The sequence below is a fragment of the Trachypithecus francoisi genome, unplaced genomic scaffold (assembly GCF_009764315.1).
Source record: "Trachypithecus francoisi isolate TF-2019V2 unplaced genomic scaffold, Tfra_2.0 Lachesis_group2, whole genome shotgun sequence".
Lineage (NCBI taxonomy): Eukaryota > Metazoa > Chordata > Mammalia > Primates > Cercopithecidae > Trachypithecus > Trachypithecus francoisi.
Window position 1 is genome coordinate 178,111,354 of NW_022681465.1, and position 20,057 is coordinate 178,131,410.

The following is a 20,057-nucleotide window of genomic DNA, read 5'->3' on the forward strand; positions in this document are numbered from 1 at the left end:
GATCGAACTTTCTTGGTCATGCTGTATTATTGTCTTAATATAGCTCTGGATATGGTTTTCTAATATCATATTGAGGATTTTTACATGGAACTTTCCATGTGGATTGGTTTGTAGCTTTATCTTCTGTTTTCCTTGCCTAGTTATGACTTTAGGGTCATATACTTAGTAAAATAAGTTGCCTAACTTTATGTTATTTAATTCTCAGGGAGATTTTATATAAAACACAAAGTATTCTTTCAAAGCGACTGGTATGAGTGCTTTTTGACTTGTTATATTTTTGACTACATTTCTATTTCTTTTATAGTTATTTTTCTATTCATATTTCTACTAGTTCTTTGGCCAATTTTGGTAATTTTTTTTTGAAAAACTATATTTTTGGTCTATTACATTTTGATCTGTATAGGCTACGGAGATCTTAAAGTCTCCCACACAATTATGCTTTTCCTTTTATTTCTGAGAGTTTTAATGTATATGTGTTATTATTTAGTGCATACACTTCATGCAGCTTTCTCTTCAGTATCAATTGAATGTTTATCAGTCTAACATGGCATCTTTTTGTGATTTTATACTTTTCATTTGATTTACTTCAGTCTGAATGAACATTGCTACCACATTTTTGTTTGGACCAGCCTGAATTCTCCCCTGTAACTTGGGTTTTAGCTTGACCTGTCATTTTATTTTATTACATAAAAAGCATATATATGTATATTATTTTTAACCTAAGCTTGTATTTTCTATCCTTTAAACAGGTGAGTTAAACTATTGGTACTTGTTGTTAGGCTATTAGGTTTCATCTTCTTGCTTTGTGCTTTCTCACTTTTTTATTTTTTAAGCTTTCTTGCCTTTTTTTGTCTTTCCAAAATAGTTTCTACTTACAGTTTTTAAATTATCAGAGTCAAGAATAAGAATGTGTCATTACCTTTATTCTCCTTTATATGTAAATAAGTTTTCATTAAATGCCTTTGCAAAGGGGTTTTTTTCCCTCTAAATATTTAATCATTTAAATTATTTAGGCAATATTCCACTTTTGACTAGTTTTCAAGTCCTCTCTATTATTTATACAGAAGAAATATTCTCCTACTGTGGCTTTTCTGAAAGAGAGAGGGGATAGAAATCTCATGAAGATACAAAGGATTCTCCACTTGGGCTGCTTCACATTTACTAGGAAATGTCCACCTAATATTTTTATTCCCCACAGCAACCTGTTTGAAGACCCTTGCTATCAGTGATCGCTGTCAAAGACACTTATGATTTTCAAACTCCCCTAAAATATGTTTCAGAACACATATAAATAGGTTTTTAGAAAAATAAAGGGAAAAGCTCCTTACGCAATCATATTTAAGTGGTGCCAGTATTTCTTCGTAGCATATCACTTCCTCCTATAAACTCGAAAATAAAACTGTTGGTTAATTGAAAGTCCTGTTATGTATTCATCGTTAGTTTCCTCTCTGAGGCAGTGTGATCTTATCCAACAGAAAGACAGGTTAATTTTAGCCTTGCATTCCCAAAGCCCACAAAAATATGAATGTTCAACCTAACAATTCCATTTAAGCAATAAGACAAAAGTGGGAGGAAATGAGATAGAGGAAGAATTGGGTTCATGTACAACATGGAATTGTGCACATTTTATATGTAAAACCTGAAGGCCTACCTAGAATAGGCCTGTCTCTTCAGGTTCTACATATAAAATGTGCTTGAGCAGGTGTGTCCACTCCAGCCCACTCTGAAGGGATGGTGGATGGTATGGGAATCATTAGGCAGAATAATGTAGACGTAGAATATTATGGCAGAAGGATTTTGGTACACAGGATGCCAAATGTTTTCTTACCGAAGCCATTTTGATTTTTCCTTTACAGTGAAGGTATAGTTTAGACTCCATCTTAGTATCTCATATCATCCCTCATCGACCACCTAAGGAGGTCTGGTGGCCACAGTCTCTTCAGCAGGGGAGGTGATGGGCCTGGATGGCTGAGGGTTCATTGCCTGACCCAGGTTCAGCAGAGGTAACAGGGGGCATCATCTCAAAATGTCGGTGCAACACCGAGTGCGTTCTGTGATCTGTTGGATTTTTTTTTTTTTTTTATGACTCAGACCCACATAATCTCCCACTGTGCAGGTGTACTTTTCCTTTGAGCCGAACCAGTTCAGAGTCTGCAAATATATATATTTACCTTAGGAGAGGACACTACATTTTCACTGCCCTCAAATATTTTTATAAGTGACAGGACGGACAAACAAGAAATATTATCTGGTTTATAGGCTTCTTTATTTGGGAGTGGGGGGCATGGAAGGAAACCCCAGGGAAATTGATAATTTAAGTTTTTGAGACAGGAACTTATTCCCTTTAACTCGTTTTAGAAACAGATACTCCCTTTCGTATTTGCATCTGTAAAATGGAAATAATTGTAGGGTTGATGAAGGAATTAAAGGATTAAATGAGACCTGTCTCCAACAGAGATGAAGAGTTGGGTTATGGAGAGCGACTGCTTTCCTACTAAGAGGGGGCAGGAAAGGCAAGTTATTAACAGAGTAGAGAAACTCGAACAAAGTGTCTCTCTGTTCTACTCTGCTTGGCCACAGTCTGCTGACCACAGCCACCCTTAGATGCAACTTTTAGCTGGACCTAAGGTTAAGTAAGTTACTTACCGCAGGTTAATATAGTACTCCTGACACGGTAGCCCTGGTAAGTCTTCTTCTTCCCTCCCTTCCTTCCTTCAGTCCTTCCCTTCCTCCTTTCTTCCTCCTTTTCTTTTCCTCCTTCTCTCCTTTCTTTCTTCTCTCTTGCTCACTCTTTTGCTCTCTGCGATGGAGTGCTATATTTCTTAGGCTGGTCTCAAACTTGTGGCCTCAAGCTATCCTCTTGCCTTACCCTCCTAAGTAGCTGGGACTATAGGCTACATACCACTGAGCTCAGCCATGGTAATTTCTAATCACTTGAGTGTCATCTTTTATTCCATACTACCACCTAGGGAGCATGAGCCTGGGGCAGAGGAAACCATAACTGGAGAAAAAGGCTTTTTCTGGGGGGAACAAATTCTAAGTATTTCTAAAAATACCTGGAAAACTATATGTTTTCTATTTGTGGGTTCACTGACTCGTGACATATTTAACAGAAGAACTAGAAAGCAGCATTGACAGGGCATGTTTTTCCTTCCTAGTCTAACAAACTGGAAAAGATCATGTTCATCAAGGCTCTAGCAGTAGTGACCATGAGATGGAGAGAAGTCCTTTGTATTAGACTGCTCGTTGCAGGGTCTTCCAGGACTCTCAACATCTCCCAGGATTTTATTGATCAAACAACCCGTTTGATAATTTTTTTCTTAGTGGATTGCTTGAAGTCAGTTAAAATAGTGGTGTCCAACCTCTTTGGCACCATGGACCAGTTTCATGGAAGGCAGTTTTTCCTTGGACTGGGGGTTGTGGGGTGATAGTTTCGGGATGATTCAAGTGCATTACATTTATTGTGCACTTTATTTATATATTACATTGTAATAGATAATGAAATAACCATAGAACTCACCACAATGTAGAATCAGTAGGAGCCCTGAGCTTGTTTTCCTGCAATGAGAAGGGCCCATCTGAGGCTGATGGAAGATAGTGACAGATCATCAGGCATTAAATTCTCATAAGGAGCTCGCAACCTAGATCCTTAACATGCGCAATCACAATGGAGTTCGTGCTTCTATGAGAATCTAATGCGGCTACTGAACTGACAGGAGGCAGAGCTCAGGTGGTCATGTGAGCCATGAGGAGCAGCTGTAAATACAGATGAAGCTTTACTTGCTGTGCCATCACTCACCTCCTGCTGTGCAGTTCAGTTCCTAACTGGCCAGGTCCCCAGGGTTGGGGACCCCAAGTTAAAACACATAAATGGCATGAGGGTGTGTTACACAGACTAGGAGAAGTGGGTGGAGGCTCAGGACCTACAGGGATGGGTTTGAAAAAGTAAATGAGCCCTTTGGTCCAACTCTCAGGTGACCTTCCCAGCACTCCCTAACCAAACATCCTCTACTTTTCTGGATCATATTTATGAACAGATTTTGTGGAATTCCAAGAAGCAGAAAGGGAGTATGTCAGAATCACAAAAAGGATACATATATATATACACAGTCATGTGCTAAAAGTTAGCAGCAGTTAATGGAGGTGTTTAATATTTGCTACCTTTTGCCGTAAGTAGTAATACAAGTAACTACCATCGTTTGATGAAATAGATGCCAGGCTTTGCAGACTGCAACCCCCCCACCCCCCGCATAGCTGTGTCTTTTTAGGCTCATTTTACAAATGAGAAAACAAAAGTCTCTGAGAATCAATGATGTTCAAGTACACAGCGCTAGTGAGTGTCAGGGCTAAGTTCCACACCCAAGTCTGACTCCTTCCACTTTGCCATGTTATTTCTCAAAACTGAGCAAAGCTCAAAAATAGGAGGACTGTATTATTTAATCCATTGTTCCATGTTCATATTAACCCTAACCCCTAGCTTTTTATCCGAATTCCCAAATTCTGTTTTGGAGCATAATTACTTGATTACTATAGATGTTTTGATGGAGAGACTCTTGGAAAACAAATAGAAAGGGAGGAGAAACTAGAGAGAAACACATGAGATTTCCAAAATGTATTATCTGTCATGCATTTGGCTCATCCTCATTTCTGTAAGAGCACAGGGTCTTCTTTCTAGTGAGTAACCTTGACACTGAGGGTAAGTGGAGGAAATGTAAATTATTGAGGAAGGTGGTGTCATTATAATTTAAAATGATTTGCAGAAGCCAAATGGCTTGTGCTGGCTGTAGAGAAACAAGACCAGGTTGTGGCAGGCTGAGATGAGACAAACAGAACTTAATTATTATTAAGAATTCTGAAAAGCAAAATGCAAGTGAAGGCATTTATCACCACAAGAGCAGTCCTCTAAGCAGCCCTCAGAGGACTCTGCCTAATGTTCAAAGCCATTTGGGAGGAGACTTGGTAGCTCTGCCTAAAGTGGGGTTGATTCAGCAAATCACAGGCCAGAATGTCAATGTAACCGATGGGTCCCCTCCTCCTTTTAAAACTGTGGTTATTTGGCATTTAAAAAAATAGAAATAAAAATGATATTTACCAGTTTTCATATACTCCACATAGAACAGGAAACGAAAAATTGATTTTGAAGGATAAGAGAGTGACTTATTCTAGAAGAGCTACAGTTAAAAAGAAGAGAATAAATGCAAGGTAAAGAAATAGAAATTAAAATCTTTGTCCTCTCTCATCTTTGACAAGAGAAGCAATACATTATTCTTTCCCTAGTCCCCTAATGTTCTGGGGTGATAGTGTTCATTGATCTGTAAGATGATAAACTTCAGCTGCTACTGTGCCTTTTAGTCACAACAAAGGTAGAAGATACAATAATTAACTATATACATTGTAAGAACAAATTAATGTTTTTACAAAATTTCTCCTTACATCCAGTGTTTATACCAAATGCTTGATATATTCTTGTATGGAACCCAAAATACATACAATGAGATTTTGATTTCATCCATGAAACAGAAATCTTGATGAAGTAGGATCTTGATGTACATTTAATTTGGCAGTATGTTTCTATAACCAGTGTTCTTGTTTTCTTTCACTTATTATTAAAAAAAAAAAATTCCAAGCCTCATCCTCATCCAACAGAGGCCTATATAAGCTATATGAATGGACTTTAGTTTCAGCCATTTTGGATAGACAGTAAATGGCAAGTGGTTCTCATGCAATCTAAAGCAATCATAGTTTTATATCCTTGATATTGAAAGGAACTGTTTGGTTTTTAAATTATTTATGCAGAATGTTATGAATGTTATTTTATCCATTGGACTATGTAGGGTGGATCAAATATATCACTCTAGTTTGTGCTAAAGAAGGAAAAACATACTAGCAACTTGAATGTTGTAAGGTTGACAGCAAAGGGTATGGTGGAGGGGGACAAAAGCTTCTGAAACAGATTGCCCTGAAAAATGGAATATTTTTAGGTTTAGGCTGATACAAGCAGGTTGCTTTCAGAGCTGTCTAAAAGAAGCCTTATTTTTATGACGCATTATCCCTACCACCATCAGCTTTCTTGTAAACTCCTGGGAATAACACCACATGAGGAAATTCCATATTGCTATCGTCTCACACACGGTTCTTCTAAACCCAGTGGATTCTTAGAGCAAATCTGCAAACAGCTAGGTTTGTAGCAATAACCACTCAGTTCTCTTTCACACAAACTGACCTTAACCATCCAGGAAACAAGTGTCCTAAAACACGTGAAATTTACTAGATGCTATTCACTTGTGTTAAATATGTAAGTAAGTACAGACCAAGATGAGATCACTTACTAGAGGGTATGTTAGGAGTTAGGCTTATGTATGTTCATTATGCTTTTGTATGCAAACATGTATCTATGAATACACACATGTAGGCCCCAAACACTTAAAGTGCATGCTTGGCCTTTCATAATAAGTAAATGGAAAGATACGAAATAACTAGTTTAGAACTAAAATTCTGCACCATCTGTTTATAGGCAGTGATGTACCCTGATACTTTGTTCCTATAAATTCGCTAGTAAACTGGGAATTAAAAAATTATTGAAAGCATCTCTACTCCTTATTTATTTGTATATGTTCTGATAAAAGACTCACTTTCTACATTTTGAAAAAAAATTGAATTAATTAAAAATGAGACAATGCAACACAAAAACTAGTAAGCTATGCTGGTTCAAATGATTGATGCAAATGACTCGTAACAAGAGAAGAATCTTAGGAATAGGGTATAGAGGAATTTAAAGTCTTTTTTTCCAACCAGCTAAACTTTTGGCTATCAAAATTATCAGTGTGCATCAGATGATAATCGGCTATTTTACCTTGAAAATAATGTGAGAAGTGAAGCTTTAGAAATGTCAAGTGACCAAACAAGTATGTGCAGAAATTAACTTTTTTTTATTATATATCATATAATGTAGTAGTAAAGTTTGTTTGAAGTGCATGAATAAAAAGTTAGTGAAATTACAGGAGGAACAATCTATATAGCAATAATAGGTGCATTCCCTGTGCATCTGAAAGAAAAAAAAAGAGTTTTCACTCATTTTGGCCTAAAACTTAGTGTTCAGGTTCCCAGGATTCTGACATCAGAACCCGGATAACGCTGATTAGAACCATAGGGGCTTTACAATAAAAGCTAAAATATTGACCATATGATGGCAAAAAGTCTTATTTTGTGGTTAACTTATTCTCTTCTAGCTACTCTCTGATGAAGTTGGTGGCGCTGTGGAAGAGGACCGCCGCCTCCTGGACGAGGACCGGGACCGCTCAGCATTGTAAGTGACATGCTTGTCGTAGCTCTCCATCTGAGCCTCAATGAAATCTCTCTGCTGCTGCCTGATGGTCTGGCTTATGAGCCCAGGGAGGGCGTGGATGCTACCAATCAAAGTCTCTAATTTTGTTTCCAGGGTAACAATCCTCTTCTCGAAGTCTTCACTCCTTTCGTTTAAGTCAGAAATCATATCATACATGATATTCTGGGTCTGAAAAACAGGATTGAGAAGGTTAATTATACTTGCCCTGAACACAAACAGAGGTTTAGCTTCAGTCTCTTGCTGGTGGCATTCAGTATAACAGGGGTGTCAGCAAACTGAACAGCTCATCTTGCAAAGTCAAGTCATTGTATCTGTTCAATACCAGGATTTATAACAGAAATACAAGATCTTTGGTTCAGTTGTAGAAAATGTGGAGCAAGTACTGCTACTGGTGGTATGCCCAATGATTGTAGGCAGTATCAGGATAGACAAAAACATTTCAATTTAATATTTATATATGTATGTTAAAGGTTGTCACAAAGGTTAGTACACATCAAATTCATTTTGCAACACATAATATTAGGGCAGGGGTAATTTTTTAAAAATGGGCAGAATCAAAGAACAATAAATAATACAGAAGGATAAATAATAATACAGATGGTATTGGGATGTAGCAGAAATGTTGAGGGTAGAATATAAATGAAGTTTAGGATTAACTGGTTTTACAATTTTGTAATTTAAAGCAATACATTCCTAAATATTGTTTGTTATCCTTTGTTCCAAATTATAGGCCTCTCTCCATTGGGTCAAGTGGAAATTTTACAGATAATTGAGAGAATATTAGTTGAGGGAGATACTAAAGTTACCAGTCTACCTTATTGGCTGAGGCTCTGACTTACTGGCTAAGGCTTAATTAAAGCTAAGTGGTTAAAATAGGAAAATATTTCTGGATTCCTAGTGAACCTTGAAATTGACTGACTGTCTTGATCACAGGATATCCATAACTCTGATTTCTAGGTGTATTTCCTGAGTAGCCAAGAGACAAAGAGAAAGGACTGATCAGCTCAGAGCTAGAAAGGGAAAAGGCTGGTGAAGGGGAGGAAAAGGTTTTAATCTTAGTTTAGTGCAGACTTTCCCAAGTCTGAGATCCTTTCATTTAAGCTGTCCTTCCTTCTACTTCATTTCTCTTCTATCATATGCTCTTCTTCTGCTTACCAATCTTTTAAAGATGGTAAATGAACTGATAAGGGAGTTACCATTCAGAATATAGGCACCTTGTTTCAGTTTGATCAGAGACATAGTGCATACACTTAATTTTACTACGTAGTCTTGAGAATATGTGGACAGCATCCATTCATTTACAAAAATACTGAGCCTTTATGGTACGTACAGTCCTGTGGTCATAATAAGTACATTAATAAAGAAATAGCATCTTGCCTCACAGTGGTACTCTTGAAGTAAAATTACATCTCTGCATCATATTCCAATGTGGTCTGTTCATTTTTCCATAAAAATATCCATTAAAAATCATTTAACCGAGGAGTGATGGAGCTTGCCCATCTTTTTTTCATATGTCCAAGTAACAGCCACATTTATACACATTAATCGAGGATGTCTTCATACATTTATATATGTGTGCTGTCCAGTTTATATGCATGATATATGCTCTCCTAGGGTAAATCATTAAATACTTACCATCTTCATCTAGTAGGTGGTATTGATATACATTGAAATGAATGTAATTTAGATGCATTATTTAATGAGACTAGGACAAATACTTGTAATTTTTATGGATTATACTTGAGGTTTTAGTAAAATCATGGCTGATTTCTCAAACAAAAAAACAGTTTGTAAGATGCAACTGAGAGTTGCCTCTTTCAAAGCATTTGGGTAAAAGGCTGAACAATTATATAAATGCTATTCTAATACCACCTTTAGGACTCACCCAGGAAAATGCAATGTTTTGATAGCTGACAAATATTTATGTTTTAAGGATGGGTTTTATGTGGGGAGAAACAACCAGAAATTGATCCGATAAATGTTGCAAATAAGGTAGAATAATTTGGAGACCGTTAATGTACTTTTTAAAAAGTGGTATGATTTTGAAATAATGAAATGGAGAAAGAACCATAAAAAAAAGATCACTTTGGGGTGATAACTTTCATTTTAGGATGTAATTTCTGGTATCTTTTATTTTTATTTCAACTTTGCATTCTTTTGAGTTTGCTTAAAATACATAGAACAAAATTTAATTGATGAGTCCTATTCATTCCTGAATATCGCACTCACACCTCGGATGCAGTTCTGCTCTCATTGGGATGAGATTTACATGCAAATAAAAATCCCACAGGTACTGTCTCCTACTCCACTTAAGCTTCTTATGGTACTTCCAAATCACTGTAACTAGGAATGTTTTTAGAATGGGGTTGAATAACGTAACAGGGAAAGAGTACATTAAATGAGAGTTATAGAAACATTCTTTTAAGTTGGACCATCATTTTAGGAGGCTTTTTTGGTTTGATTTATTAATTAAATTTGGGTTGGGATCCTCTTGAAACATGAATGATTAGTGGCTGATTTCAAAAGATGCAACTATGAGGGCTAAGCACCTCAGGCTTACCTTTGCCAAGTCCACCAAGGTGTTTGCTTGGTCATTCAGTTTCCTCTGCTCCATTTTTACACTTCTTAATCTAAAAGACAGAATCTGATATCAGAAAGGTTCCCTTCTTTCTACAGCCATCTTATGCCTTCCAAAGAGCATGCACAAAATTGACAAGAGCAAATAACTGCATGGATAATGCCTTGAATATTTGGGGTAAGTCCAAACTGGTTATGTGTCTGGTTCAATGAGAAGCATGCTTCCCCAACACCGCAAAAAAGAAAGGAGAGAGAGAGCAATAGATGAGATGTCCTTAGGACAACTATTTACCGGTAAAGTTGAATTCAGAAAGACTCATAAGGATTTAACCATATGAGACAAAGCCAAAACATTCCTTAAAGCCCCAGTATCATGACAAATAGACATAGGAAGAAATATGCAAAGCAACTGGAATTTCATCGATGTTGGAGCAATGAGCACCTTCCTATGCCTACATGACTAGATACAGGTATTAGCCCTGTTTAGTCTGAAATGGATTGGGTTAGGTATTTGAACCTGATGAAAACACAGTGATAAGTGAGATTCTTATTAACAACAAAAAAAACTTTTATTCAACCAGCAGCAAGATAACACAAAACACATAATTATTATCTTTTTTTTCACTGTATTTTGTTTAACTTTTATCTTGAACTGCCATTAAATTTGAAGGGAGGCCAGACCATTTCCTAGGAAAAATTTCCCTTAATTTTCAGTGTAGATAAAAGTCAGAGGACAATTATAGTATCTGGCAGATGGAGTCTCTACTCGTAAGATTATGTTTAGCTACCGTTAAATATCATTGTATGTACCTGATGAGGAGTCAATTAAGAGTCAAAAAATGGTATTAGAAAACATTTTTAGGTAAGAACTCTGCTATTCTTTAACTTTATTTACTATATTATTTTTCAACAAATATTTATTCAGTGTTTACTGTGTACCAAGAAAGATTTTCCAATAAGACAAATGTGGTTTATTGTTCCTTAAGCTAACAACTAAAAGCTTTTTCCCAAAAGAGAAGTAGGTTCTTCTAAACTATTTAATGAAAACAAACAAACAGTCATGCCAATCTTATTTTACTTTGATGACAAGTCATTTTATAAAGTATAGTTTTAATGCTAGAGAGAGTATTTTGTATTATTTTTCAATTGAAATGAAAGGTAATTTGCTAGAGAGAGTATTTTGTATTATTTTTCAATTGAAATGAAAGGTAATTATGTAGAAGGAATAAAAACTCACAGGGCAAGATTTTACTGCCAGGGAGATTTCTATAATATGTTCATAATGTTCAGTGATTTTGTTCTGACACTAGGATATGCAATATGTCACCAAATCTGCTCTACAGTGAAGATGCAGTGCCTTCTGCCAGTAGGTTTAGCTGACACCTACCTACAACACGATCTTTACCAATCTACAACAGTTGAAGGTTATAACTTCTCATTGCGACTATGTGTTTATTAGAACACTGGAACGAAGTTAACTGGCTCCTTTTTATGCTATTACAGAGATGGAATATGTCCTAGTCTAAAATAAATTTACAAGCATGTATTTAGATCCAATATATTGTTGAGAAAAATTTCTCTCAGTAATTAATAGGGTTACAATTTTTGATGTGTGCCTTTGGAAAACAGGCAACTACCCCCACCCTATACCCCCTAAAAAGAACACTTAGACATCTGTGGGTCATTACACAGAAGTGTACTAAAGAAAGAGCAATGTACAACAGTGGATTCCATCCTCACTGACTCTAACTGGACCTTTAGTTTCTTTACATATGAAATGAAGTGTGTTAGATTAGAACAATGTTTCTGCACTGCTGGATTCATACCAACAGAGGTATTCTAGATGACTTTAAGTGATACTTAAGATGGAAAACAGTTATTCCTTTCAGTTCTCTTCTAATTCTTCATTACTGCAAGAAAAACGTCACAGGCTGGTCCCACTCTGTCTTTGTCTCCTAACACCTGCTTTAAAAAAAAAAAAAAAAGCAGAATCTCAGCTCAGAGCTTTCTGCAGGCAACAGCCTATGGCTAGAATTCAATAGCAGTATTCCAACTATCAACTGACAATTACCTTTACCTTTCTTCGTAATATTTTTAATCCATTTGTATAAAAATGGATTAAAATTTCTATAAAGGAATTTGTATCAAGTTTCATTTTCAAATTTAAGTTGTAGTATTGGTGGCACAGAAATGATGGAAGTTTGGGCTCTGGACCAGATGCCTCCAGTAAGTAATGAGTACAGAGAAAGTCCTGAATTCTACAAGTCAGGTTAGAACAGCCAGTGGCAGTTTCTTAGCTTAAGTGGGTACTTCATCTTGTAAACAACGGGGCCGAATTTACTTCTCTTGGATTACTATACTATGTCTGACAGTAGAATTTTGCCCATTTTATTTTCTACTAATCTGGAAAGCTGACATAGAGTAGCCCTATTCGATTGGAATTCCTTTAGATTCCGGAATCATCTTGTCTTGTTGTTTGTTTCTTACACTGCCTGTAATGTAGGAGAGCTGATAGAAAACGCCTGCTTAAGCTGCAGCTGCCAGAATAAAAGGTAACATGCAGATGTGTATTACACTTTTCCCCCCAAAAAAAGAAGAATAAGAAACATATGTTGATTTCTTCCTTGTGAACTTCACTTATCACAGGAAAATATCATGATTTTGGATCACATTTCCATAGCAGCAATCAGACTACTAAAATTCACAAATAAAGGGTCTGCTGGGTGCATGCAGCCAGTAGAAAATTCTGCAAATGTTGAAAGGAGCGGCTCACACAACTTACTTCCGAGCTCTATTTTCATTTTGTTGAAATAAAAAGACAAAACAAAAGAAAAGAAACTGTAAAATATTCTGGAACAAAATAACACAATGTGGTGTTCAGTTGTGCACAGGGGGCTCGATTCATTAGCTGGAAGATCCTGTTATGGTTCTGCAGGATTTTGACATATTGGCCAAAGAGAAACACTATTCCATGATCCTTCTTCATTGCTACTATACTTTCTCATCTTAAAGCACTCAGCTTCCTCCTGAATAAGAGTTCAGAAGGAAGAGCATGCATAAAGTCATCATGGCCTCTTGATATGTGATGTTCAAGTAAACAAGAAATATTTTTGCCTAATATGAATGTGATATGGTTAAAAGAACAATATTTGAAACAAAGGCATTATAATTGTTTTTTTGTCGGGGGGTACATCTTTTCCAAATTAGGACAACTGAGAAGCCTGGGGTTTCTGAAAGGCAGGTAATCCAACTCTCATGATATACAAATCAAGTAGATTGGATTTCTTGGCTCTGAAACAAATTCATGTTGGTCCATAGTTGAAATAAAAGAACGATAAACTTTAAAGGTAAGGTTGCTACCAGAAAAAGCGTTAAAAGTTAAGAGAAAGACAACACTTCATGGCACTAAGTGACAATCTAAAAAGAAAATCACTGAAAAGAGGGCACAGGCCTGGACAGTTCAGCATCCAGCAGAGGACAGAGAGGCTACGAAGTTTGGAAAAGAGAAACAGAGTTGAGACAGCAGGGACTGGGAGAAGCAGAGGGCTGCTGAAAAAGCACTCAGGACAAATCAGAGAGTAGGAGAGGCCAGGAGTGATCTATCGAATGAATTTTAACATTTTTCTTCAGCTAGTAAGGTCTGATTGGACCCAGTGCCGACAGATAAGGCTGAGGGTCTCAGTGGATCTGCACAGTGGGCAATGGAAGCCTTGCCCTTAGGAATCGAGCCCTGTGTGCTTTCCCTATGACTTCACTCCCTAACTTTCAATACTAAGCTAAAATGAAAGGTAAGTATGCATGATGAGAATGATCTAGCCAAACAAAGCTTGTACGAATAAACACAGTCACACTTTTACAAAGCATACACGTCCCCCACCTCAACGGAAACCCGGTTACCCCTAGATTAATTTATAAAGCAATTCAGAGCATTTCTGAGTTGCCTGAAGCTTATCTGCTTTAGAAGTACACATTGCTACAGAAGAAACAGAATAAGAAATGTCTGACAGAAGCAGAGAAACCACAAGTAGCTTCCTCTGTCACTCTGTCCAAATAGAGTATATTAAAAGACCCCGTGCAAGCGACTCCACAGTACCCACCATTAAGAAAGGGCCGACACGCCTTGTAGGGTGTATTTGCAACTTGCTTAGTGACAGTTTTTAAGCTTCCCCAAATACTCTTTTTTATAACATTTTAACGTAAAAGTGTAATAACCTACGGCAAAGTTGAAAGCATTTTACAGTAAAAACCCTACATTCTCCCCCAGGCTTTTGAATGTGAATGTATTCTGAACATAACAGTCCAGAACAGTCTTATATTACAAGATATAACACGAATCCCCACTGCACATGGCTACAGAACCGTATTACAAAAACGATCACAGCATTTTTTTGGATTTGTTGTTATATGAAAAATTATTAAAGGTAAATCACATGTAATTTTCCATTTGATAGGTCAGACTGACAGGAAAGGACCCAGATAAGATCCTGGAGGCAATGGGATGTGTGGCTGCTCAACACATAGACCGACCACACTTGCTTACTGCTGTGCCATCTCACACCCTTCCGCCCTGGACATACATATCTTCTCACATGCACTAAGGTAAGATTTCTTTTTAACATACTAAATATAGGTTAATATCAAAATATTAAAGGTACAAAAATGATTTTGCCATGGTATGGCCTGTGGACCTCCTGTATGAATGTTGGGGTTACTGTGTAGTATGGTTTTAGCAGGGGAAGATCACTCTAATAGGAGAGTTGTGCGAGGTGAGTCCCTTGAGGAAGATGCCTGTTCGACAGGAAAATAGGTTGAGGAACATGGAGGCGAAAGCTCAGCATCTCTGGGTGGGGAGGCAGGAAGCGTTCTCATTCTCTTCAATCTAAACTTCAAGGAATCAAGATGTCTAGGCAAGTGCTCCTGGGTGGTGGTTCTGGGTTATAAGTGTAACTGTAAGGTCTAGAGCAAGTTCCCTCTTGTGAGTCGGATGGAATATAATGTTCCTTTCTGTGTTTTTCCTTATTTTAAGAGTATTATTTGAAAACTACAGCCTTGTGTTTTCCTTACAAAGGGAGGAAAACCATAGTGGTGTGTCAAGTCACTGAGCTACAGAGGAAAGAGCATCACTATCGTAGGAAAGTGTGTTAGTAAAGCTGGGGAAAGAGCATGAGTGAGTAGCAATGAAGGCCAGATACTCTACCATATGTGCAGAGCCTGCCTCTACTATAAATCTCTGGTTACTTGAGTTTTAATTTCTGTGGAAGTATGAATCTGTCCATAATAACATATTCTACATTTTCAGTGATACCTATTTAAGCAGGGCAGTTCAATGGACAGGTTTTGTATTCTAGGGTAGAAGATGAATGCTTAGTAATTTCCCACAAAATGTTAGTGGTACCATATTACATATGAATTACCTGAATATGCAAAATAAAAATTTCAGCCTTTGAGTTTTCTTGTCTGTTATACTAGTTGGGTCTGAGAGACAAATCTCATTGGATAGCCAAAGCATCTTGTATTTGCCCACCTTTCCATTATTACCCTGGTAGGTTTCATAAGGAAAGCCACTGTTCTAAGCCACAAATGTGACCATATCTGCTCTTCTCCATACAGAAATGGTATTAAGAGCAAGTCTGCATGGCATGACAATCGATACCCACATGAATAATACTTACAGTAAGGATGCTGCCAGCCTGGAGGAGAAAGACCCTGTGCTTTAAAATTATCAATGCATCGTACTGGATGTAGATTGTTACTTTAAAAGTCTATGTTAATTATATAACAATGGAACAGCACAAAGGACTTCAACAATAGTGGTTTGGATAAAGTTAAAATAATGATAAGAGAGTAAAAGGTCTATACAAACTAGAACATTTAAAATGAACACAGCCAAATTTCTGATTAAATACTAATTTAAAATTCAAGTATTAAATCAGTTATATGCACTACATTCATATAAATATGTTTGAAGCTATGTTTAGAAAATAAAGCTAAAAATATCCTAGAGCAAACTATCTGAATAAATAGGTTAAATTAGGAAACACCATCTTAGCAGAAGTTATTCTAAAGAGAAACTGAGAAGACATTTTAATTAATATTCTAGTACTAATAAGTGATTTTTAACCATTAAAGGAACTGAGGTTATTCTCAGGATCTTACTGTGGAATGATTAAATTGCCATATAACATCTTCTGGAAACAAACATGACAATGTTTTCTTTTTTCTTTCCTTATGAAACAAGAACAACCAAGTGCAAAAATTGAAAGCCAAGGACACAAAAGCAGGATAAAAATGAAAAATGATACTTACTGATGAATAGCTTGCAAGAATTTTCGTTGATGTTTTCTTACTTTTGCATGATCTATCTTTTTTACTAGCTTTGTATTTTTGTAAATTAGCCATGTTTCCCTGAGTACATTGGCAGCTGCATTTTTTACCTGTTAAGAGAACAAACAAAGCAGTTGATAAATTCCAGAGCAGAATCCTTTGTAACTTTGCTGGGGGTCATAGTCTTCATCCCAAGGATCATGGTGAGCTGTAGCTTCATTTAGTAACTATGACTCAAATGCTATTTTTCTTGAATCTATGTCTTTTTAGAAGTACCTGTATCTGCCTGGGAACAACACTTAAATGGAAATAGAGAGATACTACCACTTTCTTTCTGCAGTAAATTCTATCCTACTCCTTCAGGAAACTTCTTTTTTATTCAACTTTTTTTTTTTTTTTTTAATCAAGAGGTGTTGAGTTCTCCACTGTGTATTGCAATTGTTGTCTCCATGTTCTTCCTTTCCCTGGAGAAAGACAAAATGCCATGAGGCCAAGGTTAATCCTGTCCTTTGCAAACCTGCTTGGTATTTCTGGCTGAGTACTACTGGAAAGGCATGTTTCCAGTGCTGAATGTATAAGGACACCCAGAACTGATAGCCTCCCAGAGTGACTTAGCAATCTGTATGCTTGTTAGCACACTTTAATTAACTAACAGAGTCTGTGTTATGATTTTGTTGGAAATTTAGGTACACTGCATTTCAAATGGATGGGAAAAATGAAAAGGGTGAAAGCATTGCAGTAACACTGCCAAGACCTACAGTAGCTGATGAAAGGCATGGATACTTAATCCAATCACTTGCTTTCTTGATGAAAGTCTTCAACAAATCCTGGGTGCTGATATAGGGCCAGCAAGGGCAGATTCTGTCTTCTTCCTTGCTCACACTATGGGATCTGATGACCCACAGCTTTCACTTGGGCTTTTGGATTACTTACTATAAGAAGTCGTTCCATTTAATTCTTTTGAGTGATGGATAAAGGATATTTCACAAAGAGAGTCACAGCTTACTGGGGTGCTAGGTGGAGGAAGATAACTTTTTTTTTTTTTTTTTGAGACGGAGTCTCGCTCTGTCGCCCAGGCTGGAGTGCGGTGGCCGGATCTCAGCTCACTGCAAGCTCCGCCTCCCGGGTTTACGCCATTCTCCTGCCTCAGCCTCCCGAGTAGCTGGGACTACAGGCGCCCGCCACCTCGCCCGGCTAGTTTTTTTGTATTCTTTAGTAGAGACGGGGTTTCACCTTATTAGCCAGGATGGTCTCGATCTCCTGACCTTGTGATCCGCCCGTCTCGGCCTCCCAAAGTGCTGGGATTACAGGCTTGAGCCACCGCGCCCGGCCGGAAGATAACTTTAAGAAAGGCAATAACTGGATTCTAAGTACTTGACTTTGTACTAACCAAGTCAGGTTGAAGTGATTAGCTAACATCGTAGGACTTCGGTTTTCTTGAACATCAGAAAGTTAGAGATAATGAATATTAAAGTTCCCTCAATCATTAGATTTACAATAAGAATGAGCTTTAGAATTATACTAAACTGTGGGCCCAAGTTTGTATTTATATTTTTCACTTTAGCAAAGAAAACATCAGGTTTGATAACTGATAGTGAATTCTTTTCCATGGAACTAAAAAGTTTTCTTTCTGAGCAAAATTATATTGCTGGAACTCATTTTAAGAAAATGAGTGGTCTTTTTACAGTAAAGCTTCTTTTAGGAGTGACTGGTTTGTAATGCACTGCCTCTGGCTATCCATTAGACTCTGTACATGGAGAGAATCCTCAGACCAACAGAAAAATGATCAACACAGAAGCCAAGTGCCAGCAATGCATATAAGTAACACCACCACCATCCACAGTGAAGCTAAAAGGAGCTCAAGTCAATTCTTCGATCCATCTTCATACTTCCATTTCCTCAGACAGCAGGGAGAGCCACCTTTAGAAGCTTTTTGCATCTGATCCTCATGTCCTTTCAAAGGTAAGGAAATGGGTGCAGCATGAATAGTCGTTATTTGAGGGCCTCGCTTTTAAGGAGAGAGGAGTGGGAAGTGACTGGCCAGCAGTCTCTGGGGTTGGAATAGCCTTTCCCTGTGAGGAAAGAGAGAGGCTCAGACCTCTAAGCAACTATAGATACCTGGAAGATTGGCAAGGGGCCCTGACAGAGGCTCTCTCTCTGATTTTACCAGTCCAAGGCATAGAGGAGAAGCCTAGATCCCTGCCTGGTGAGGAAAGTGGAAAACCAGATAAGAACCCTGGGTAAAAACCAATGGGTCAGAAAAACAGCAATTGAACACAGCAGTGCACATTGTAGACTTTGGGTATTAGACCTTTGTCAGATGGATAGATTTCAAAAATTTTCTCCCATTCTGTAGGTTGTCTGCTCACTTTGTCAATAGCTTCTTTTGCTGTGCAGAAACTCTTTAGTTTAATTAGATCCCATTTGTCAATTTTTGCCTGTTGCAATTGCTTTTGGCATTTCTGTCATAAAATCTTTGCCTCTGACTGTGTCCTGAATGGTACTGCCTAGATTTTCTCCTACGGTTTTTATAGTTTTGCGTTTTACATTTAAGTATTTAATGCACCTTGGGTAATTTTTGTATAAGCTGTAAAGAAGGGATCCAGTTTCAATTTTCTGCATATAGCCAGCCAGATAGATCTCCCAGCATCATTTATTAAATAGGGACTCCTTTCTGCATTGCTTGTTTTTGTCAGGTTTGCTGAAGATCAGATGGTTGTACGTGTGTGGCCTTCATGTCTGTTCCATTGGTTTATGTGTCTGTTTTTGTACCAGTTTACTATGGTGTTTTAGTTACTGTAGCCCTACAATATAGTTTGAAGTTGGGTAGCATGATGCCTCCAGCTTTGTTCTTTTTGCTTAGGATTGTCTTGGCAATTCCAACTCGTTTGGTTCCATGTAAATTTAAAAATAGTTTTTTTCTAAATCTGTGAAGAATGGCAATGGTAGTTTAATGGGAATAACATTGAAACTATTTAATTACTTTGGGCAGTATGGCTATTTTCATGATATTGATTCTTATCTATGAGCATGGAATGTTTCTCAATTTGTTTGTGTCCCGTCTGATTTCTTTGAGCACTGGTTTGTAGTTCTCCTTGAAGAGGTCCTTCACTTCCCTCGTTAACTGTATTCCTAGATATTTTATTCTTTTTGTAGCAATTGTGAATGGCAGTTCATTCATGATTTGGCTCTCTGCTTGCCTGTTGGTGGTGCACACTGATTTTGTATCCTGAGACTTTGCTCAAGTTGCTTATCAGCTTCAGAAGTTTTCGGGTTGAGATGATGGGGTTTTCTAGATATAGGATCATGTCATCTGCAAAGGTAATTTGACTTCCTCTCTTCTTATTTGAATACCCTTTCTTTCTTTCCCTTACCTGATTACCCTGGCCAGAACTTCCCATACTGTGTTGAACAGGAGTGGTGAGAGAGGGCATCCTTGTCTTGTGCTGGTTTTCAAGGGGAATGCTTCTGGCTTTTGCCCATTATGATACTGGCAGTGGATTTGTCATAGATGGCTCTTATTATTTTGAGGTATGTTCCTTCAATACCTAGTTTATTGAGAGCGTTTAACATGCAGGGATGTCGAATTTTTTTGATGGTCTTTTCTGCATCTATTGAGATAATTATGTGGGTTTTATGTTTAGTTCTGTTATTGTGATGAATCACATTCATTGATTTGCATATGTTGAAACAATCTTGGATCCTAGGGATGAAGCCAACTTGATCATGGTGGATAAGCCTTTTGATGTGCTGCTGAATTTGGTTTGCCAGTACTTTATTGAGGATTTTTTCATCAATGTTCATCAAGGAT

The 20,057-nt window shown here is 37.4% G+C and overlaps 1 protein-coding gene and 1 long non-coding RNA gene across 7 annotated transcripts in view; one reads left to right on the top strand and one right to left on the bottom strand.

The window, feature by feature from the left end:
- Window positions 1–6,906: 6,906 nt before the first annotated feature.
- Window positions 6,907–20,057, bottom strand: part of KCNN2 (potassium calcium-activated channel subfamily N member 2) — a 139,791-nt gene continuing 126,640 nt past the window's right edge. For all 6 annotated transcript variants that reach the window (XM_033181523.1, XM_033181524.1, XM_033181525.1 and 3 more), the window contains 3 exons: window positions 16,229–16,356; window positions 9,906–9,975; window positions 6,907–7,513 (listed from right to left, as the gene is read on the bottom strand). In XM_033181523.1, coding sequence (XP_033037414.1) covers window positions 7,226–7,513; window positions 9,906–9,975; window positions 16,229–16,356 — 486 coding nt within the window. In that variant the 3' untranslated portion in view covers window positions 6,907–7,225. The remainder of the gene's footprint in view (window positions 7,514–9,905; window positions 9,976–16,228; window positions 16,357–20,057) is intronic.
- On the top strand, window positions 13,494–18,242 carry LOC117066011. Its single transcript, XR_004430134.1, has 3 exons — window positions 13,494–13,710; window positions 14,374–14,521; window positions 17,991–18,242. It is a non-coding gene; the product is annotated as an uncharacterized LOC117066011 (long non-coding RNA).